Source organism: Catharus ustulatus, chromosome 7 (assembly GCF_009819885.2).
Source record: "Catharus ustulatus isolate bCatUst1 chromosome 7, bCatUst1.pri.v2, whole genome shotgun sequence".
Classification (NCBI taxonomy): Eukaryota; Metazoa; Chordata; class Aves; order Passeriformes; family Turdidae; genus Catharus; species Catharus ustulatus.
Window position 1 is genome coordinate 7,773,707 of NC_046227.1, and position 20,014 is coordinate 7,793,720.

At 44.0% G+C, this 20,014-nt stretch overlaps 2 protein-coding genes across 6 annotated transcripts in view; one reads left to right on the forward strand and one right to left on the reverse strand.

Moving 5' to 3' along the window:
• The first annotated feature begins 476 nt into the window (after window positions 1-476).
• C7H2orf88 (chromosome 7 C2orf88 homolog) lies at window positions 477-13,910 on the forward strand. 4 transcript variants are annotated; one of them, XR_004418419.1, is made up of 4 exons: window positions 487-737; window positions 931-1,047; window positions 6,194-6,266; window positions 10,165-10,202. XR_004418419.1 is itself a non-coding variant. In XM_033064243.2 (3 exons), the coding sequence occupies exon 3, from the start codon at window positions 10,315-10,317 to the stop codon at window positions 10,576-10,578; it is 264 nt and encodes an 87-aa protein (XP_032920134.1). In that variant the 5' UTR covers window positions 477-563; window positions 6,194-6,266; window positions 10,165-10,314; the 3' UTR covers window positions 10,579-13,910. The 4 variants fall into 4 exon arrangements, 2 of the variants coding, with proteins under 2 accessions (XP_032920134.1, XP_032920133.1); XR_004418420.1 differs by having other exon boundaries at window positions 931-1,032; XM_033064243.2 differs by lacking the exon at window positions 931-1,047 and having other exon boundaries at window positions 477-563; window positions 10,165-13,910.
• Window positions 12,607-20,014, reverse strand: part of HIBCH (3-hydroxyisobutyryl-CoA hydrolase) — a 38,682-nt gene continuing 31,274 nt past the window's right edge. For both annotated transcript variants that reach the window (XM_033064238.2, XM_033064239.2), the window contains exon 14: window positions 12,607-15,881. In XM_033064238.2, the coding sequence (XP_032920129.1) occupies window positions 15,766-15,881 (116 nt within the window). In that variant the 3' untranslated portion in view covers window positions 12,607-15,765. The remainder of the gene's footprint in view (window positions 15,882-20,014) is intronic.

The window sequence follows — 20,014 nt, forward strand, 5'->3', positions numbered from 1 at the left end:
TTCTCTAGTCCAGACTAAACAGGCCCAGCTTCTGCAGCCTCTCCTTGTGAGAGAGTGCTCCAGATCCCTCATGATCTTTGTGACCTCTGCTGGACCCTCTCCAGCAGCTCCTCGTGTGTTCTGTACCGAGGAGCCCAGACCTGGACACAGCACTCCAGATGTGCCTCCCTAGGGCCGAGCAGAGGGGGAGGAGGAATTAAAGGAGGAGAAGCCAATAAGAAGCGGCTTTCGTGCCTGGGTGATATTTCCCCCTTTTCCCTTATTTCAGATGCCAGGGCCGGTGTCCCCGGGCGGGCCGGGGGCGCACGGGGGATGCGGGCCGGGCGCGCACGGGGGATGCGGGCCGGGCGCAGGTGCCGGCGCTGGGGACAGGTCGGGGCCGCGGCGCCGCTCCCGGGCTCGGCAGCGCTCCCGCCCCCGGCCCCGCCCGGCCCGGGGAGGGCGGGGAGCGCCCGGCGGAGCGGCGGGAGCGGCGGCGGGCGCGGGGCCCTCCCGGCGCTACCTGTGCGAGCGCCGCGGGGCCGGGCGGGGGCCGGGAGGCGCTCCCAGCATGGACTTTGACGGTGGGTTTGCGTCTTTGCCGTTCAGGAGCCTGGAGGAGGCGGCGGCGTCGGTGGGACGAGGGCCGGATCCCGCGGGCACCGCCGGAGGAAGGGGCAGCCCGGCGGGCGGGCACCGTGCGCGGCGGGGCCACGCTTCCAGCATGCGGCTCGCTCGGACACCGCCCCGCCGCGCCGGTATGTGCCCGGCTCCATCCCGAGCCGCGCCGGGGCCGGAGGGAGGAGGGATGCGCGGCCGCACCCGCGGGCAGCGCTGGCCTGAGGCCGCCTGAGGCTCGTGTGCGGCGGGCGAGCGGGGAGAGCCCCGCGTTGAGGTGGGGTTTTTCAGGACGGGCGGCGGTGCTGCTTTACTCCTCCCATCATCTCGCAGCGAGGTTGCCGGCCACGGACTCCTCCGAACTGAGCGAAGCGGAGGTGCCGCTCCCGCCGGGCACCCTGAGGAAAGGTGGTGCTGCGGACAGCAATGAGAGTGGTACGGAGTGGGAAGGTAAACGGCGTGGCTGGTTCTCTCCGAGCGGTGTTCCTGCCATAGGGAAGGCGTGAGACTACTGTATTTGCCGGCCGAGGTGATGTGGGGGTCTGTCAGCCCCTGCTTTGCCGTGAATGCCTTTCCAGGTTTCCACGCTGACCCTTAATACAGAGCAGATTGCATTCATCTGGCATGTTCTAAAATACAGATTTAATAATGTAAGACCTGTCATGGTAAAAATTGTTAAATGTCTAGAAATATTTTATGCTTTCTCATAGTAAGTAGCCGTTCAAATTAGGTTTCTAAATATAGTAATTTTTTTTTTAGAAAAGGAAAAATGCAGGGATTTATCCTGTAGCCTTAACAAAGTGGCATTTTTAACCTTCAAGTACATACAAATTAGTTTTCTTCTGAACATCGCATTCTGCTGAGAACATTCGTGCTTTAGAATCACCTTGGTTTGTCAGGTTGCCCAAGGGGTCGGGCAGAGGCTCGGGACGCTGGTGTCCCTGGGGACGAGGTGTTTCCGTGGGCAGGGTGCTGGGGACACAGCTGGCAGCGGGGCCGGGCTGTGCGGGCACGGCTCCTCGCCTGGCTGCCGGCCTCGCCAGTTCCAGGCGCGAAGGCGGCAACTGCTCAAGTGGGAGCTGGCACGTTAGGAGTGGTGGGATTCAAGGAAACAAATACCGGGGGAGAAGCCGTGAGACAGAGTGATTTTTAAGGCTGGCATAGTTCTTTGTTGCAATTCGGGGCAGCTTTTGTACAGTCTGAGCATCTGGTTGTTAACTCCTCACTTTGTCCTCTTACTTCTCAGTTTGTGCAAATCAGTAGTAACATAGTTGTGATTGTAAAATGTGAGGCTGTGTTTTCCTGTGCCTTCCTATGTGAGATGAGGAAAAATGGCTTTTCTGGTGCATGCCTAATTCCCATTTCCCTTTTTATAATTGGCTTCTGGAGATTAAAGAGCAAAATGGGGTTGTGTGCTGCTTTTATTGTGCTCTTCTGTGGTTGATCTTGGGCAGATCCTGACTGTCTCCTCCTTTCTGACTTTCATTTGTGTTAATCCAGTGGAGCCTTTGGCTTCCTGAGGGCATCACAAAGCCAGGCAGTGTCCCTCATTCATACCTTATGCTCTGCAGCTCCATATGTTTGTAGTTGAATCTTGTGACAGCCACTACAATAAAACCCGACCCTGTCAGCCTGAGACACCGATCCGCTGCTTTAGCTGCTGCTGCTCCTCAGTTCCTGCTGGCAGGATCCCCAGGCTGGGCAGCAGCCAGCAATAAATAGCTGCAGGAGGGGCTTTTCTTGCTCGTAAAGATCTGTGCATCCTTTCTCATTGTCTGCAGCTCTGTCTCTGCCTGGCACCTGTGGAGGACAGTAATGCACCTTTGCAAACCTGGCTAGATCCTGAGCCTCAGTCTGAAAGCAGCTTCACCTTTCAATGTGTTCCTGAAGAGGGCTGTTAGTAGGAAGGCTGTGACTCCACCATTGAGTTGTTGGGATGGAAGTTTTGGGGTATATGTAGGAAAATTCCTGTTTCCACTTTAGTTCATTCTAGTTCAGTGTTAGAGCACTGTAATAAACCAAGAGGCTGCTTCGTCTGGGCCCAGTGCTGTGCCTTAGAGCAGTCTGACCTCAGTGTGGGACTTGGACATCTGTGGTGCTGTGCCTCGTGTTTTCCCCTGCTATGGGGATGGTCTTCAGACCGTGGATTTGCAGCTAGTACAGGTGGGAGGGGCTGATAATTACAAGAGCTGTGGGCTTTGCTGAAAGAAGTGCTGAACCTGCATCATTTGGTGTTATGCAGGGCAAGGAAACAGCTGTACATATGCATCAAAAACTTTATATCCATTTCTGATGTTTTGTGTCTGTTCACTCACCAGTTTTGAGCATTATTTTGTGCTTGGGGTCTTGAAGAATTTTGGATGTTCCAAGAACTGTTTAGCATGGCTGTTCCTCAGGTCAGCCTTTTTAGAGCATGCACATTTCTTGGCTGGGGTTTTAGTCTGTTCTTATTTATCACCTCTAGCTTGGGCTTTGGTCCATTCTTTCTGCAGAGAGTAGGTGCTGATAGTAGCAGGGGTCTTTATCATATGTCCATTGAATATTATCCCAACCAAGCAGGCAGTTCAGTTACCACAAGCTTAACTGTATCAGCTATTTCACTACTATGTCTAATGAAAACTATATAGCAAAGTTACTTTAACATTATACATATAGCATTTATTTTAATATTTTTGAAAAGCCAATATTATAATATGTATTGATGACATATTTTATTTGAGGCCTTGGAGAATTTTGGATCTCCTCTACCACTATTAGCTTTCCCTTCTAAAGACATTCCTCTATAGTTTCTGTAGTTGGGTTCCTTAAGTCTTGGCCAAACTTCCTGCAGATGAAGTTTCTGAGAAGTGCTGCATCTTCTTCATGCCCTTTCTTCTACAGCCTCATTCCAAGGCCTTAATTGCTAAGGGAACCCGTTGGTTTACTGTTACCCACCTAGAAAACAGGCTTCCATCAATGGTAAGCATCCTTTTCCTGTTCCTGTGGGGGTAGCTGAGTTAATGTTCCCTCTTGTACATGGTCTGGCAGAGTCTGTACTGGTGCATGCATGCATTCTGAGACATTGGGGGAAAAAATATCAATACATTGTAAGCATTTCTGTCCAGATTTGGACTAACAGCAGTCCGTACAGCTGTTTGGACAAGTAGCTGAGGTAAAATATAAGCAGAACCTGTAAGATTTTTTTTAGCATCCTGATATCCAGTGGCCTTCAGGCTGTCCCCTGAGCTGTGTGTGCAGTTCTGGTGAATAAACTACTGCACTGGAGGGAGGATTTCAAGACAGGCCAACTGGGTACAGTTTTGCTTTCATGAAATTAGGCAGCTACCAAGCACACAGAGTTCTTTGCTTTTAACAAGACTTCTTTTTCCTGGATGAAGAATAACGTTGTGGCTACTGAGGGCTGTACCTACTGGCATTGCTGTTCTCTGAACTACTGGTGTTTTCACCCAGAGGTTTCTTTTGGTATTTCATCTTTGTTTGCCACTTCCCAAAGCTTCAGTAAGATTGCTAGAACAGTGCAGAAAGCACGTATTTTTGTTCCTGGATTCTGTGGTTGTGTGTCTTGGGGAGGGAGCAGACTGTTTCTTGATTTTGGGGGAGTTTTTTTCCTTTTTTTTTCCTTTTTTTTAAAGTTAGTACTAGTTTTAGACTTTCAGAGTTTGTCAGCATAAAAACTCACATCTACACAGCTGTACTCTTTAACAGCAAAAACACCCCACTTGCACAATGCATGTAAATCATAAAGTGAAGTAAGAAGAAACATTTTCTTCTTTCTTGTTTTTCCCTCTAGTTTGAAGATTTTCGTGTTCCTTAACTGCATTGCTAAAGTGCTTGGGAGATGAAATTTGACATGGAAATTGCCTCCATTAAGTAACTCAGCGTTCTGACAAAGGAGGTTGTAGGCAGGTGGGGCTCAGTCTCTTCTCTTTGGTACAAAGCAATAGATCCAGCCCTCAGGTTGTGCCAGGAGAGGTTTAGGTTGGATATTAGCAAAGATTCTTCACTGAAAGGTGGTCAGGATTGGAGCAGGCTGCCTAGGGAGGTGGTGGAGTCACCATTCCTGGAGGTATTTAAAAGATGTGATGTGGCCCTTGAGGCCAGGTTTTAGTCATGGACATGGCAGTGCTGGGATAATGGTAGGACTTGATCTGAAAGGCCTTTTCCAACAAACCAGTTTTATGATTCTGTGATCAGCTGTGATCTTACTGAAAAGCCTTTTAAAGTAAACTAGCAGTCTGCCTGATTTGGAAAAGCAAATGTGTCATTTCCCCATTCAGTTACAAACTGGCTTAGAAGCCTGGGAAAGCTTTATGGCCATGGAGGGGAAAAACCCAAGCCTTTGAAATTCCAGCATGTACCTCAAGACAGATAACCAGGAGACTTTCACTTCCACGCTAATCCTGCACAGCAGTTGTTTGCCATTGCTGCATCCAGCCTTTTCCAATCTGCAGCTCTTATCTCTGGTTGGCACTAAGCGACAGGAGAGGGAGGGGATGGCTCTGCGAGGAGTGAGATCTCTGTTTCTGCTTTTCATGTCCTGAGTTGTTTTGGGATATTTGGGGATCAGTGACTGCCTGAGGCAGCAGAATCTTTTATATTGTGCTTGTTTTAAAGTAAATGTAGCTATTTAAAACTTCATTTTCCTATGATTAGGACAAGTTGTTATGATAAATGTTATGCAGTGCATCTCTTCTGTAGTATTTTCAGGAAGCTGTATGTTAGGCAGAGGCAGAACTGGAAGGCTGTGGGTTGGACTGCTCTGGAAGCCCCTGCCTGGGGCTGCTTTGCATGGGGAGCTGTGAGTCCTGCAGCGATGGAGGGGATGCTGTGCACTGAGTGAATGATTCATCCCTCTGCCATTTATGTACCGCTGCTCTGCTCAGGGCTGCAGAGTATCCAGTGCCACGTGTGCTCCTGAATTACAGCCCACCTTGATAGGCAGAGGTGTACAGAGGATGTTCTGGATTTCCTCTTTGTTATTACACGGAGGGCGTGAATATTTGATGTGGTTGGGTGCAGTTCAGAGGTGTGGGTGCCTAAGTGCTGTTTGGTTACCTCTGCTGGCAGGTCACCTGCCCACACTCCAACTTTGAATACCTTTGCTCCAGAGTTTATTGTTTTTGTGATAATTCCCAGGACTGGGATTGTCTGACTGTTCTCCCTGTGTCCTTGGATGATTGAGGTCCAGGTCTCAGTAGAAGTTTTGAGAGGGAGAAGGGAAGATGGGAGAGAACTTTTGAGGTTAGGCAACAGATGGGGCACATTGCCCTTCCCATATCCTTGCTGAAATCCTCTTTACCTGGACTTGCTGTGGGAGGAGATTGGCATCCTGCAGATGATCAGGAGCCAGTTGCCCAAGCAGTGGCCCCACTCTGAGCCTGGCATTAGGTGCTGTGTATAAATTGTTGCAGCCTGTCATTCAATCTAATTTCTTAAGTGCTGTATCATCCTTTTACCTTTGTCAAAGTCAAGTTCTGTGGGAGAAAAGGCAGGCAGGCTTGTGCAAGGCCAGCACTACAGATTCATCACCTTGGTAATAATGTGCCCCTCTGACATCCTGGAGAGTGCTAAGCTCTGTTCCTGGTTCCCTTTGCAGAGTCCCAGACGTGAAGCTGGCTGTGCTCTCCTGGGGACGAGGGGACAACCTGTTAGAAGCAGGCGTGGCTCTGGTAAGTGGCACTCAGCTTCTCCTGCCAAGACCCAGGGGAAAACTGAAAGCCTTCTGTTGGAGGAGGAGTCATATTTGAACCAAAAAGTTTGGCTCTGTCACAGCAGGAATTACTTGCTGCCTTCAGCTAGGCAAAGCTGCACATTTTGAAGCTATTTTGAAAACTATGACTTATTTTTAATCCAGTGACTGCTGTAACATAGTGTTGCAGAAAGCAGTTTCTTTTAGCATAATACTGAACCAATTTTTTCCTGAGGTTCCCATGGATGGAAAACATGTAAATGCAGGAACTTACCTGCTTATGATGGCTACAGATATTGCATAACAGCAGAACACTTGCTCCTCTGCCTGTTTTCATCATATGATGGTATATTGCAGAGGCTTCTGAAACCCTTATTGCAATCATTTTTACTGATTATTTTAATGTTTTTAAAAATCCTGTTTGTTTTTTTTTAAGGCAGTTATGTGATTTATGCTTTTTTCCTCTATTTTATATTTTTTAATAGTGATTTGCAGGCATCTTTTCACCATTGTTTTGTTTCCTTCAGTAGTTAGACATGAACTTACCTTGGCAGGAAACACTTTGCCAGGCTGGCAGAGACTGCTTAGCCCTCATGTGCCTGGTGAGCTCAGCTACCACCCCCTCAATATTTTCTCTTCCCTAGTATTACCACAGTAAATAAAATAATAGGTGGAAAAACATCTGAACTTACCTTTGGGAACTTCCAATTCCAACATGGAATATTAGGAATGTTTTCAAGACTTTAATGGAAGTCTAATATAGTATTTGTTGTGCTGTAGTTAAATGAAGCATTTAAAACCATTTTGATGGTACATCCAGTAAAATTGTGCACAACTAGAAGCCTATATTTTTCAGATGAATAAATCAGCGTTTCATCTACTGTAAAATCTGTCTCTAAAAAGAGGAGGTCTGGTTTGTGATGGTGCTGCTTTAGCTCCTGGATGAGAGTGAGCAGAGCAGGCAGAGCTCACTGACCTCTGTCTCCAGCTAAGCCCAGCAGCTTTGTCACGTGAGGCACTGCGCTGCAGAGCTCTTGGCCTGAGCCCCAAACCATCTATGCAGTGATGTCTGGGGCACAACTGGCCAGTGACAGAGCAGTGACAGAACCAGGCTCCTACCACACAGTCTTGCCTTGTGCAGTTACAGGATGAAACATTGTGCTGTGGGAGTAAAATGAGCTGGTTTATTTTGTTGAGTTTTTCCCTCTCAGGGTATGAGTGTTGTGAGGAAAGGTGGAGATGTTAAATCCCTGTCAGAACTTAACACTCTGAAGATGAGTTAGGCAGAGAGGATTTAAACAGCACTTCACCATGTGTGTGCAGGCAAGGGCTGTCAGGAAAACAAGGAAACAGCCAGAAGGTTGAGGGCAGCTTCATTTGCAGTAATTTCTGTGCCAACAATTATTAACTCCAGTAGACCGGCAAACTGTACCACTCACTGCAGTGGCTGGAAAGTACTGAGCTCTGTAAAGAATGAAATGAACAACAGGCAAGAATTTAAACTGGGGTTGATACCTTTGCTTTGAAGCTCGGCTGATTTGGAAGGGTTGAGTTGTATTGTGTGCCTTGCTGTCTGCAAGCTTTAGAGCCACCTGTCCTCTGTGTAGGACAGTCCCAGGAACGTTTGACTTGGCCCAAATGAGGAGGCAGAGCTGGGGAGTTCTGCAGAAGATGCTGACTTTAGGGAATTTCTCCCTACCTGCTTTAGGAGAAGTTTATCCTCCCTCTATTCATGCTCTGTCCTTTCCATTAGACACTAACTCATCTGCTGATGTCCCCTAACAGAAATCTCCACCTGCATGAGGGAAACATTAAAGCAATGATAAAATCCTAACTAAAGCTAGCTTCCGTTTAACACACTTCCATTAAAAACTAGAAACAAAAAAAAAAAAGTATAGCTTCAGACTTGGATTAAAAAAATCTAAATCTGAATAGTCTATTTTAAGGAAAACATCAGGGATAAACTCTGATAAAAGTACCTTGGCTGGATCAAGAGTGCAGCTTTCAGGTATCAGCAGTGCTGGGTAGTACTTGCTGTTAGCGATTCTTTGCCATGGACTTGGATCTACATATTTGTCCAGAAGAGCAAGTGGCAGTGATTAGTATTAATGTTTTATTAATGGTAAATATTGAAATTAGACATGGACAAGATATTACTATTAAAGCTTTGAATTATTCAGCTGTCTGAATTGCTTTCAGGCCTCTCCTTGGCCTCTAGTCTGTAGGCACGTTAATTTTGATCAGCGTATGTGATGGATGGACATGGGTATGATCCTCCATGGAGATAAATATAGTTTTTTGTGCAGTGAAGGGAATCCTGCTGTTTACTCATCTAATGACAAGTTATCCATCCAGCCTTTACTCATTTAATGATGAGTTATTGGAATAAGACTCTGATAGCTTAGCTCTCTTCTGTATTGGTAAAACTGCAAGTGGAGGTCAGCCGTTGGCAGCAGGGTTTGTGTCACAGGCCTGTGAACTACTGTCCCAAAGGAGTGGGCACGTGCTGCAGCAGGTCAGTGTGCACAAAGGAGACTCACTGAACTTCACTGAGGTGGTTTACAAACATTCCTCTACAATGCTGAAGTGTCTTGATACAAAGCTAAAGGTGTGAAAACATTTGCATGGACTTGGTGGTTTCTGGAGCCCTTTAGGACTGACTTCCTACAAACAGGTAGCAGTGGTTTTGATGAAGCAGCAGAGAGGAGAGGAGCTTGTCCCAAGAATCTGGTTCTCCTGAGTCAGCTGCCAGACTGGGGAAGTCCCATCCTACCTGTGAAGCACCATTTGCCTGCAAATGGGATCGATTTCCTCTGCAAATATTTGCCTGTGATCAGGTTACTGGATTGGAGCCCCTATTTCCTCCAGTGTATAAAGGAAATAAATAAGACTTAACATCTTTGCCATGATTGTGTTTTCAAAGGCTATTTACAAAAAATCTTTAACTTTGGCTGACCTTAGTACAACGTCATTGGGTGAAGCTGTAGGGAACAGTTGGTTTCTGTGCTGTGCAGTCTTTATTTTGGCTGGCAGTCTGTTAACTCTGATAAGTGGGTAAGCGCATGCCAAGGAAAGTCAGGCGTATCGTGAGATTCTGCTTTGCCTGAGAGAAAGTAGCCCCAGAAACAGCTTTGTAGGCCAATAAACAAAACCCCATGTTACCAGCATTTGGAGTTGGCAAATTCTGGATCTTGAAGACTTGCAAAGGACTCTGCCAGGTGTTTCGTTGGTCACTTTCCCTTCTCTGGATTAGAGTGGTCCTGCTCTAGTGAGACTGGTGCTCTGGCTCTGTTGGAACTGCCTTGATCACAGCAGGCTGCTGCTGCTTTCCCTACCCTCTCCAGGAAAAAAACAAAAACAGCTCTTGTTCCTTGTGAATACCTTCTGGTGGCTGCCCTGCTCCAGCCTCCTTGAGCAACAGCAGAATGACACTGGGAATTAGTGTCATCGTGCCCAGAGGGCGTGTGGCAGCCATGACATGGGACTCTGGCCATGGTGGTTGTGTGTGGGGTGGTTTTGGTGCGTATTTCCAGCAGCAGCAGCAGTCCCTGCAGCTAAACAGTATTTGTTTACAGTTTCAGGAGAAGTGCAACACATTGTCAGCTTGGAAGAAGCAGGCTATTTTTTTTCTATGACTTTTACATTCCTAGATGGCCTACATCCTGTACTGGGAATTGCATTCAGAGGCAGCGTGAATTCAGGTCAAACTTTGCCTACTTGTAGTAGATGGATGTTACTGATAAAAACATTTTACGCACACTGGGCAGAGATTTATTTAAGCCGCTTCTGCAAGCGCCTGTGGTGAATTTACGTTTCCTTTGAGCTCACTGAGAATGGTAAACTATTTATTGCCTTTATATGAAATGCTGTTTTGACAGATTTCCTCAGAAGCACAAAAGGAGATGCTCTGTTCTTTGAAAATAACTGGAGCCACTGGCAAGAAGCAGCAACACTGCATCGAACAAGAGAACCAGGTTATCCAAACATGCTGTTGAACTGAATTTTGCAGCTGCGTTTTCCAATGTACCATGGGATGCATCAAATCCAAGGCTGCCTTCCAAGGTTCCAACGCTGTCCAGGATGAGCGGATCGGGGGCGCTGGCGAGGGGTGCACTGGGGAGAAGTCATCTCTGCTGGCGGTGAAGGCGGAGGAGAGGGGCCCCTCGAGCACCATCGTGCTGGACTATGCGCACCGGCTGTCGCGCGACATCCTGGAGCAGGCCGTCAAGCAGTGGGCGGTGACCGAGAGCAAGTACAGCGACATCCCCTTCATCGAGAGCGACGTGCCCTGAGCCCTGCCGAGCCCGGCCCCGTGTGCGCTGCCAGTGCACAGAGAGCACCCCCAGCTGTCCCCTGAGCATCACTGCGGGGAGGGGGCTGCAGGGAGAGCCTCAGAAAATTTGCCTTTTAATGGAGATTGCTAACAAACTAGTTGGATCGCAGTAGAACCTGTTCATCAAGTGGTGTTTGTTGTCAGCCACGTGTTGAGTATACATAGAGCATCATACTGTCTTTGTGTGTGTTGGATGTGACCATAAATTAGCATTAAAAAGATGATGAGAAGACTGTGGCTGCCCTGCACCTCTACAAGCACTGCCACAGAGGACAAAATGTGGATTATTTCTGTGTTCTGCATAAAAGATCAGTGGTCTGTTTGTAGGTGAGATGAACTCTCTGTGCTTGGTGAATTTGTGTTTTGCTGAAGTGAAATCAAGGTCTGCATGTAGCAAAGGTTGCTGCTGTCATAAATTTTACTTTTGATTCTGTGACCTAACTAAATCTGTAAAACCACAAAATAATGAAGGTGATGAGAGGCGCTTTGTAAACCCCAGTAGTATTCAGAACCATTTGGATGATGATGCTCTTCACCTTCCATTGAAGTGATGCCAGTGTTGATAAGCAGTGAATTATCATTAACAGATGCTTCTGTAAATGCATGAAAGCTTGTCTCTAAAACCCTGCAGTAAGATAGGTTAATGACATCTGGTGTGTTCAGACCAAAGCTGTTTGGTTTTTTGGTTTTGTTTGGGGTTGTTTTGTGTTAGGGTTCTGGTTTGGGAGGATTTGGTTTTGTTGTTTTACTGTAAGCCAGAGAGATGTGCAAAAACTACTGATGGCAACTAGTGAAAGGAACCTTCAAAGGTGTTGCAGTGCTTTAGGACAATTTGTTTCATGGGAGCTGTGGCTGCATTACACTGAAATTCCTGTGAAGTACCACCCTGGGACAGGACGTCTTCCTTCAGCTTCTGTAGGCTGCTGTTTCCCCACTGGAAAACCTGTTCATGGTAATGCCAGCAGGATCCACGGGAGCCCCATCCCTGAGCAGTGCTCTGCATGCAGAGTTAGAGACTAAGCCTTAGCCCAAAGCTCAAGGGCTGCATTTCTTCCCCAGTGCATCCACACACTGCTTCCTGCCTGCCCAGGACTGGCAGCCAGACCCACTGCACTCACCGCTGGTGTTTGACAGATCAGGACAGGGATGCATTATTCCTATTCATCCCAGAGGTACAATGTTGCTGACGTTTTATGCAAAGTCAAGGCCTTTAACAGCTTGGCTTTTACCACCTGTTCGTTCTTTTTTCTGTGATGCCCACTTTAAAAGACATAGTTCCTTTTCCTAGATCAAAATACTTTCTATTTTGTTTTCATTTTATAGAGAAATGCTTTCCATAATGGCTAAAGCTGTTACTATTTTTAAAAGGTACACATAGTTCTAGTAAATGTCCAAAGCATGATTTTTCAAGCAATGGGGAGCATGCAGAAAGAGGACCATGTTAGCTTTTTCTCTGACATAAGACAGTCTATGAATTGAGCTGTTTTGCAAATGTTGTGACACAAACTTAGGTATTTGAAATTCACCCATATGAGGAAGCGGTTTTATCAGGAGTAAAGGGTGAAAAATGTTTCTCTGTGACACAGCACAAGGCTGCCATTAAATCCCAGTGTCCAGACTGGATTCCCAGTGACCTGTATTAAGGCTGTTCTCAGGCTTTTGCTGGAAAAGGGAACGAAATCAGCTTAAGCTGTAATGTCCTCTTTGAAGTTAAATAGTTGTCTTCAAAGCCATTTGCAAAGTGGGACTAAGGTTTTATGGTTCACTTAAACTCTCCTGCTAAGTGATGTTCCTTCAACTTCTACAGCATATGAAACATTAGATCATACTCTGTTTGCTCTAAAATACCTCCATGTATTAGTGTTAGAAAGCAACACCAAAACACTGATCAAGTCAGTACATATCAATGGATATTGCTTAACCACAGTATTAAAAAAGATTCCTAATCTTATTCTAGTTAAAATAAAGCTTTATTACAAAAAAAAGAAAAAAGGGGCCAACCTTTTTTCATGAGTGTGGGCTCATGTTAACACTGCTAACCACAGTAATTAAAAATAAAAAAGCCAAAGCTCCAGAGCCATTGCTGGCCAGGCAGGTGAGAAGCAGGCAGAGAACTGCACTCACTGTCAGAGCACTCGAGGTGGATCTGCCCTGGCCCTTGTACAAGGCACCCTGGTGGTTGCCACGGGCACTGGGATGTAGCAGTGCTTCCTGTTGCCACGTCTCCAATCTTTCCTCTGGATGTAGCCTTAGCATCTGATTCTCTTCAGGAATATCAGATGCACTTTTGAAAGCAGCTCCGCGTTGGCCAGCTGCCACCACACAGCCCAACAGCAGGCAGAGTTACCAAACAGCCCAGGATTCCACCGCAGCATCCACGGGACCAGCACTGGGCATTTCCCCAGAGGAGGAGCTCCCCCAGGCACACTGAGCATCCCCAAGGACTGCTCCCCTGTGCAGGAGCTGCTCTGGGGTGCCTGCCCTGCCTGCCCCGAGAGCTGCCCCCAGGGGAACTCGGCACCAGCTGCTTGGTGGCCTGACCAGTCCCTCACTGGTGCCTGAAGATTACAGCAGCTTCAGAACGGCCCCAAGTGCAATTCCAGCTGCTTTGTGATGCTTTCCAGGACATTGGCACTTCAGGGAAGGCACGCAGCAAACGGAAAGCAAACAAGCTTAAAAACAACAGGGAGAGACAGCATCTCACCAGGAAAATCATCTCTTTTACACGATGCTGTCCTTATAAATAATGCACTTACCCTTAATAGAAAATAAATCTGTTCAGTGCTACAATCTGGTAAGAGACTGAGGGAGATCTCTCTCCAGAGCTCTGCTGTACATTTAATAGGCACAATACTAATACATTGTAAAAATAAAGACTTCTGCACCTAAATAAATTTATGCTGAGCTGTGCTAGAGTTTCACAGAGCCACTGACAGTGGGTTTCCAGCTAAGTTACCATTGATTCTTTGACTTGATTTTGTGTAATAAAGGCACTCCAGTTTGGGACTGGCATACTCTGCAAAACTGTTTACTTCTATTTAGGAGTTAAAAATACATTTGCTTTATATTTTCTCCAGGAAACAAGATTAATCTGAGTGGATATGATGTGACTGACTTGATATTCTAATAATGGTTCAAAATACATTAACTGCAGCACAACTTTGTAAAGCTGATGTTTCTGGAGTAAGGCACGTCAGTATTCCCAAATAAAACACACTACAATATATTTTTACAATATTTTTTGTGGAAAATATTTTCTTGTGGACCAAATAAAATTCAACTTACCATCTGCTTGTATGCCTTTTATTTGAAAAAACCACAAGATTTCACAGACTGGACAGTTACTTTGAGCTTGGGATACTTTCTGTTCGCATAAATTTTGGAAGCAACTTAGCATGCAAGTCAAAGCTTGTTAATTTGAAAATATGTTCTTCCCATAATCCTGTATGTCATTTACAGTCAGAGGAGGCATGATCCCTGCTCCCTGGGAATTACAGTGTTTTTCATTTAATACAGTTGGCTGAAGATTGCTCCTTTTATACAAAAATAATGGAATTTACCAATCTTTAAAAAATAAATTAAAAATAGCAGTTGTTCATGAATGTAAAACATATAAAAATTTTAAATAATATAGGGGGAGGTTTGCACTTCTTATGGGACCAGCTTGAGGTAGAAAGCCACGTGATACTTTCAGAATTACCCTAGAGGTATTAATGAAACCTCAATTACTTTTGGAACTAAACTCAAGGACAGTCCCTTAACACTATGTCCACAGTAACACAAACTTGGAGCTGAAATTTGAACAATTTGAACAAGTCTAGTGCTAAAGCAAGGTGCCATTTTTACTTGATTTAGCTATCCATTTGCTCACCTCTGATTTTTTGAAAGTCACTCTTGATAGTTCACCTTGATGCCTGAATTTCCTGGACTTTGTTTCCAGGCAACAGCTCCTCAAGCCATTGCAGACCATTGCTGTTGGTAATAAAAACTGCCCAACACTGAAAACTCTTTAATGGTTCTCCTGCAGCTCTGACTTTTTGATTCCCCAGTACTGGTTACTGACTATGGCATTGGAACAGAATTTTTCTTCCTTTGGGCTTCAGAGAAGCCAAAATTTGTACTTGTGACCTGCCTGTAAGTGTAGAAGTAAAGTAGGAAGAAACACTACTACGTGATCTGATGAAGCATAAAAAAGAAGGCGTAATGTTGAAGAAAGATTAGTAAAGATTGGTAGCTGTCTGTGGCATACACAATAGAAAAAATAATTTCCCTCCCACAAATACTTGTATCAAGGGGTTCTGGCTATGTTGTGTAACTTCTTGTATTATTAGCATCAGAACCCTGCCACCTTGAATGCGCTGGAAATGTGCTGCTTGGTGTTCACAGCAAGGCTTGAGGCACTTGTTTCTGCACCACTGTAAGACCAAGAAAAACCAGTAATTTTCTGAAATCGTGAAATAGTGATTATGCAGTTGAATCAGATATAATGACATTTTAGAAATGAGCTATGCAAGCAAAGAGAAATGTGCTGTAGGCTCTGGCAACATTATCACATTTGAAATAATGTTTACATCACACAGCAAGGCTGAAAAATGACCAAACCTTAAATCAATAGAACAATTTATTGTTCTCAGACTAATAATGTATCAGTCTGAACTTTTACTTAAAAGGATATTTAACACCATGGATTCTGTCTTGCATTTTCCTTTGTTGCTCTGACTGCATTACAGGTTTAACCATATTTTATTTTCATTGTACACAGAAGAATCTGTGGCACAATCCAATGTACCAGATCAGTGACAGAGCCAAGAACACAACACTGTTGACTTTTTGCTTATTAGGTCATCCCTTAACTGTGCTCTTTTCCCCTAGGGCTCCTCCTAAACTAAGAGTTAATGCAAAAAATTAAATGTTAATCACTGTGTAAAGCTGTAAAAATAACAATTTTCCTTGAAGTGATTTTTCCCATTATTAACCAGAGTTACAATTATTTTCTCATTACAGATAATGTTCCTGAATAAAAATAAAATTTAAAAAAAGCCTTTTGAATCTCAGGCTAGCTAAAAAAGTCTTGTCCCAATTGATCACACTACTATTGATTTTTATATCACATAACTAAGCAGATAGATGTCAACAGGTTTGATCTTTACAGCTTGAGATCGTCGTTTCCCAGTGGTTTAAAGCAGTTGTCCACAAATTCATCGCTGACTTCTTCTATAGTAGCTGGCTTCCATTTGGGGGACTGGTCTTTGTCAATCAGCACTGGCAGGTGGAACAGAGAAACACCAAAGTTACTCCTCTAAACTAAAATTACTTAAGATTGCATCAAGACAGATCACTGCAGTGATTACATGGGGGAGACAAATCTGTGTGCTCTGGAGAAGGCAGAGTTTTTGTAACACAGGTATTTCTAGTCTAATAAAAGTCCCTGAGTTGTGACCTGTCCAGAGGTGTCTCTGGGAGTTGCTGAATGATCCTAGGAACAGTGGATCACTTCAGAAGTAGCCCAAGATTGGAAGGAATAGAACTGCAATTAGTGGTTTAGTTAGACCTGCCACTCTTGGCTGACTTACATTTCTTCATGGGATGTACATGATGATGCTGCTTTTGGACAAAGCTTTCACACCTCTGTGCAAAATGTGACTCTTGGGAGAGTACAGGCGATGACTCAGTGGTGCTAAGTGCCTAAAGCTAATTTAAACACATCACAACAAACTAATAATGAGATAACTCACGAGCAAAGAGTAAAGCAGGGTATCTTTGTGGGAACTGAGGGTGTTTATTTGTAAATACTGACAGCTCCCGAGGCCTGGGTAGATTTAACTGTGACAATCTGTATAATCTCAGTATACAGACTTTATGCTGCATCCTGGGAAATACATCACTGAAGATAAAAACCATCACTGAATGAATCACATGTAAAAGGCTAACAAGAAAATGCCAATTCCCAAAAAACATTCCCTGTACCACAAGAATGTTGAAGGCATGTCAGCAATGGCTGCATTAGCAAACAATAAAACAAGAGGGAGTTAATTTGTGTGTAAAAATGACCAGTATGAATGGAATTTCAGAGAATCCTTCCAAGCACCTTTCAGGCTTTAAGAAACCCATAAAGGTGCCACTGAAAATGTGAAATGGTTATCATTTAAAGAAGAATAACTGTTGAGCTGATTGCCAGCAGTGCTCTCAACACACATTCCCTTCAGGTGAGTGAGATCAGCAACTGATCTGGAGATGCACCTGTGGCCTGGGGGAACCTCGTGACCAACACAGCCCACAGCACAAGGATGGGCAGGAAGAGGGAGAATTTCAAATTTGTCTCCTGAGAATGGCCTTTATTTGTCCATTTTCTGACAAAGAGTTTGGAGTGGGATGGTTCTAAAGGCAGGTGGACTATGACACTCACAGACACCAGATGTTTCAAAAACCAGCAACTATTTTTGGGTAAGTTGTCATGTTTTTTAAACTGACTTTGTTCTTACTGAATTATCTAGAAATATCCAAGATAAGGAATGTGTAAGGGAGTACAATTTTATGTTTAGTGAAAAGAACCCCTACCTAAAGACTGTGTTTATCAAAAAAAACAGGAACTGTGGCTTGTCTACCAACTTGTGGTAAAAAAATGTGACCTGAAAACTTCTCTTTAACTTTTGTATTTTTAACCAGTGGTTGAGAGTGGCTAGAAAGTAAAAACCATTTAAATGACAACTGCACTAATTAATATTTCTGTAGCTGAAGACATAAAGGCATCACAACTCTTTAGCTTACATCCCTGAAGAATAAAGCAAATCAGAGCTCTACATCTATTTATTTGTAAATGGGGAACTAAGGACTCCTTAAAAACAAATGAATTGTAAAAAGTAACTCATTATATGGGAAACTACAGTTCCACAGGAAACAGAATCCATGAGGAAGATTCTTTAAAAGAAATGTCCTGTAAAAGAGTGCTTTTACTATGTTGTTCAACTGGGTAACTTACTGAAAAGCTATGATCTTCCAAGTTATTTCTGCACTTGGTGAAACCACTGATTGGCTTGAGTCAAAAGATGAAATTGTCTCAAATCAATTATATTGATTCCACTGGAGTAATACTTATCTGCTGATTTTCTTCAATTGTGCTTGAAGTTCAGAGTCTAGCCAAAACAGTCTGCTCTCCTCAATAGCCAACACTGACCAGAGATGGTTTTAATCAAAGAGGAAAAAGTGGCCATGTGTATGTTACCACAGCTTCCCCTCTGCCCTGCTGCAGTAAGTGCTGCCAGTTCTCCTCTCTAGGGTACTGCTGTCTATTCAAGTTCATCTCTCTGTTTTGATCTGTGGCCAGTTTTGCTCTGGTGAATAAACTCAATGCTCATAATGGTCTCTCCACTGAAGTCTTTAATCTTGTATGAGCCAAAGTATTTTTTTTCTAGTAGTATAATGAAAACATTCCCTTTCTTGACTTCTTTATATTTTGTATCTCTCTACCTTGAGCTCAGTCATTATAAAAACAGAATAAAAATTCTGAAGACTTTTAAGACAGGCTAAGGGAAATTCATTATGATAAAAGTAACTGAGCACAGACATCATGTTAAGCATTTGTTCTCATGTTTCACCTTTTAAAATCAGAATCCCACACCCCTCTGTTCAGCACCAGTGATTTTACCAGACTTCAGTTAGTGCTCTGTTGCTGAGCTTCCTCTGGCACAGTCAAAACTCTGATATTTCCAAGCTCCTGACATTCTGTTTGCTGCCATAAAATCTCTCATCTCGTGCAGGGCCCTGGGGTACCCAGGGTACAGCTCACATCTGTCAGCACTGCAGGGGAGATGGCAGAAGCTGCACAGAAATCTCATCTTTGCAGGATCAGCAAGATGTAGAAGACCTTTACAATTCCTTTCAAGTGCACATTCCTGCACAAAGAGTTAGGAGGATGATTTAACAGATATTTGTCCCTGAGATCTGCTGCTAAGATTGTGTCCTACCTGGATGTGTTTGAGCACTGACTCCAAAATGACCACTTTTCTTAGTAAGATTTGAAAAACAATTCTTGGCAACTTCCCAGAGCCATGCATTTCTTAGTTTGTCAATTATTATATTAATCAAGGTGAAAAATTGATACCTAATGTGTTCCAAGTTCACATTTACCATTTTATAGGAAAATGCTGATGATCCATATGTTTTATGCTTTAAGAGTTTTGGTTTTTCTTTAATAGCTCCAACCACAAGAATCACAAACAGGGAAGACTGCCACAGCAGATTTTGAGGTTGAAAGAAAACTGCCTAAAAAAATTTAAAAATTTTTAAAAAGAAATTTTGACCTCAGGTCAAAGCAGGTTTAAAAAGTTTTTCAACTACTCCCTAAAAAGCCTTTTCAAAACAAATTATGGTTTGAAGCAGATGAATGGTATTATTAAAACCTGACCTGTGGCCATTGGCTGCTGAGAAACATTCTTAAACTAAAATCTGATTGTTGTAACTCAACTTCTTTTGGTGGTGGATCTTTTTGTGGAAGAGAGGGGTCAAGAGCTGGCTCTTAAATGCTTGTAATGTAATGCTTTAAGAAAGAAAAAGGTAATACTTAACACTTTTATCAACTTTATTCACAGTGGTTGGTCCTGTGAAATACTTAATAATCTCCCTGCTCACCACATTGATGGATAATGATTTTTATGACTTATTCTTGAGTCAGATTCTACACTCATCTGCAACAAGGGAAACAATGCTAAGACTGAAAATCTGAGAGCAAGATTTAATTTCAGGAACAAATTATTATTATTATAAGCAATCCCCAGTGCAGTTGGCTCTTGGGTAGGTTTGGTTTATTCCTTCCCCTGAAACAGTTAAAACTTTTGCTAATCATCCTGTAAAAACAGAAGTTTCCCAACTGCTGTTCTTGCAGCCTCTCTCTTTACAGACAGTTTGTGTATTTCCTGGCCATACTGACAAGGGATTTGCCTTTGTTCTGTGCTGCAGTCCCAGATGGTTTCATGACCTTGTGCCTTGCAAGGAGAAATTCAGTTGGTGTTCCTCTGACTCCAGACTTGGAGGTTGTCACTTCCTGAGTAACTACACTTCAGCAGCTTATTTGCTGATGTAGAATATATCCCAGGAATAGTGTTTTTAAGATATCCTTGTCCCCATTACCAACATAATGAAAACCACTTCTCAACACGTGTGGTAAATTCTTCAAAGGATGTCTGCTAATAAGTGCTAAAGACTAATTAATTAAGATCAGAAGCCTTCCCCATGCTGTATGGATAAATTTTGCATCTCTCACCCCAGGCTACCTTTAATAGAGTGTTACTAATAGCAGACACTCCAACTAATATCCATTCCTCAAGTGGATTTTAAACTGCTTTATAAAGACAGATATAAAACAATGAGGAGGAGGTGATAATACTTGAGTATGTAAC